Source organism: Dipodomys ordii, unplaced genomic scaffold, assembly GCF_000151885.1.
Source record: "Dipodomys ordii isolate 6190 unplaced genomic scaffold, Dord_2.0 Scaffold163, whole genome shotgun sequence".
Classification (NCBI taxonomy): Eukaryota; Metazoa; Chordata; class Mammalia; order Rodentia; family Heteromyidae; genus Dipodomys; species Dipodomys ordii.
The window spans coordinates 520,819-522,568 of NW_012267379.1; the positions used below are offsets into that span (position 1 = coordinate 520,819).

The window sequence follows — 1,750 nt, forward strand, 5'->3', positions numbered from 1 at the left end:
CGGGCGCCCCTGCCGCGCGGTGTGTGCGGGGCCGTGCGGGGCCCTCCAGCCCCTCCACAGCAGCTGTAGTACCGGCTCTTCGCGGGCGGCCGGGGCCGGGCTTGAGGCCCGGACTCCTGGGGAGCCGAGGGCCGGATGCCGCGGGTCTGGCTCCGCCGGAGGCCTTCCAGACAGCGCCAGGCCGCGCAGCCAGGCGGGAAGCCATCGGCGCCCAGCCCCGCCGCCCGAGGACTCGAGGGCCGGTGTGACCTTCGGGACCGGGCAGCCGCCCATCCCAGTCCGCCACGATGAAGCCCCGGCCCCCACGTCCACCCCGGGGTCTCCGCCTCCTGCCCCTTCCGGCCTCGCCTAACCCCCTAGGTTATACAGGTCACCCCGGACTCTGTACCCGGATGTCGGCGTAGTTCTCTGGCGAAACCCAAATAATCTAACAGTTTATTTTTTCTTGGTCGGTCCCGGGCCTTGAACTCTGGGCCTGGGCGCTGTCCCTCAGCTCAAGGCGGGCGCTCTACGGCTTTAGCCACAGCGCCACTTCCGGTTTTCTGGCGGTTTGTTGGAGACTTGCCCAGGCTGGCTTTGAACCGCGATCTTCAGATCTCGGCCTGAGTAGCTGGGATGACAGGCGGAGCCACCGGCGCCGGCTGACAGTTTATTTCTGAGACTCGGGCCTCACTGCCTGCCTAGGTCCTGGCCTCCACCAGGATCCTACTTTTGGCTTCCCACGGTGGCTGTTGGCCGCCGCCCCAGCCTCTTCCGGTGAGGGCGCAGGCCAGGGGCGCCTGCCGGTGCGCCTTCGAGTCAGGGGGCCTGCAGCCCCCTCGGGGCGGGCCTGGGACTCACCGTCTCCTCCCGACGGGGACAGAGTTCACTAGGATTCACACTGTTCACACTGGCTCTTCCCATTCGAGCCCAGCGCCCCAGGGTGGGAAGACACGCCCCGCCGTTAGGCTACTGCCTGCTCTTTGTTGGGAGCTCGAGGACCGCGGCGTTTCCCCGAGGCTGCGGGGCGGCCGCTCGGAGCAAGATCCAGGGGCCCTCCCGCTCGAGGTCCGGAGCCGCCGGGCCGGACACCCAGCGCCGGGCTCGGAGGTCTGGCCAGCCCGGCCCCGCCCCGCCAGGCCCCGCCCCGCCCGGGCGCGCCCACGCCGGGTCCCTCCCTTCGCTAGGCCCCGCCCATAGACCAGACCCTGTCCGGAAGTCCTTGGGGTCTGGCCCTCGATCCCGGAAGTCCCGGTCGCCCCACAACTCCGGGCGGCAGCGCGGCACCGCCTTCGTTCCCGGAAGTTCCTGCGACAAGGGTCCACCGGCCGTGCCCTCGCGGGTTCGCATCCCTCCTCGGCCGTGCAGGTACGCGGGGTTCTGGCGAGCTGTGGGCGCCGAGCTCCGGTTCCTCCCCGAGGGCGGGCGCGGGGAGGGGCAGCCGCTCCCGCAGCGCGGTTCCTCCCCGGGGGCCCGGGCGCTGGCTGACGGCGGGGCTTTGCAGGTGCAGACCGAGCCGCTGCCGGGCCCGCGATGTACATGCACGTGGAGGCCCGCACCAGCTCCCGCCTCCATCTGAAGAGGGCGCCGGGCCTCCGGTCCTGGTCGCTGCTGCTCGGTAAGGCCTTCCTTCGTACGCCCTTGACGCCCTGTCCGGTCTTCCCGTCCTGTCCCGTCCGGTGCACGGGGCGGCCCGGGCCTCGGCCTGTCCGGGCCCAGGCCACGCCCAGACCCCGGCGCCACGCCCAGGCCACGCCCAGGCCCCGGCGCC

The 1,750-nt window shown here is 71.9% G+C and overlaps 1 protein-coding gene across 1 annotated transcript in view; it reads left to right on the plus strand.

The window, feature by feature from the left end:
- The first annotated feature begins 1,507 nt into the window (after nt 1–1,507).
- Nucleotides 1,508–1,750, plus strand: part of LOC105998430 (chromosome unknown open reading frame, human C17orf62) — a 5,005-nt gene continuing 4,762 nt past the window's right edge. Inside the window, exon 1 of the mRNA XM_013033135.1 lies at nt 1,508–1,597. Within this exon, the coding sequence (XP_012888589.1) occupies nt 1,513–1,597 (85 nt within the window). The 5' untranslated portion in view covers nt 1,508–1,512. The remainder of the gene's footprint in view (nt 1,598–1,750) is intronic.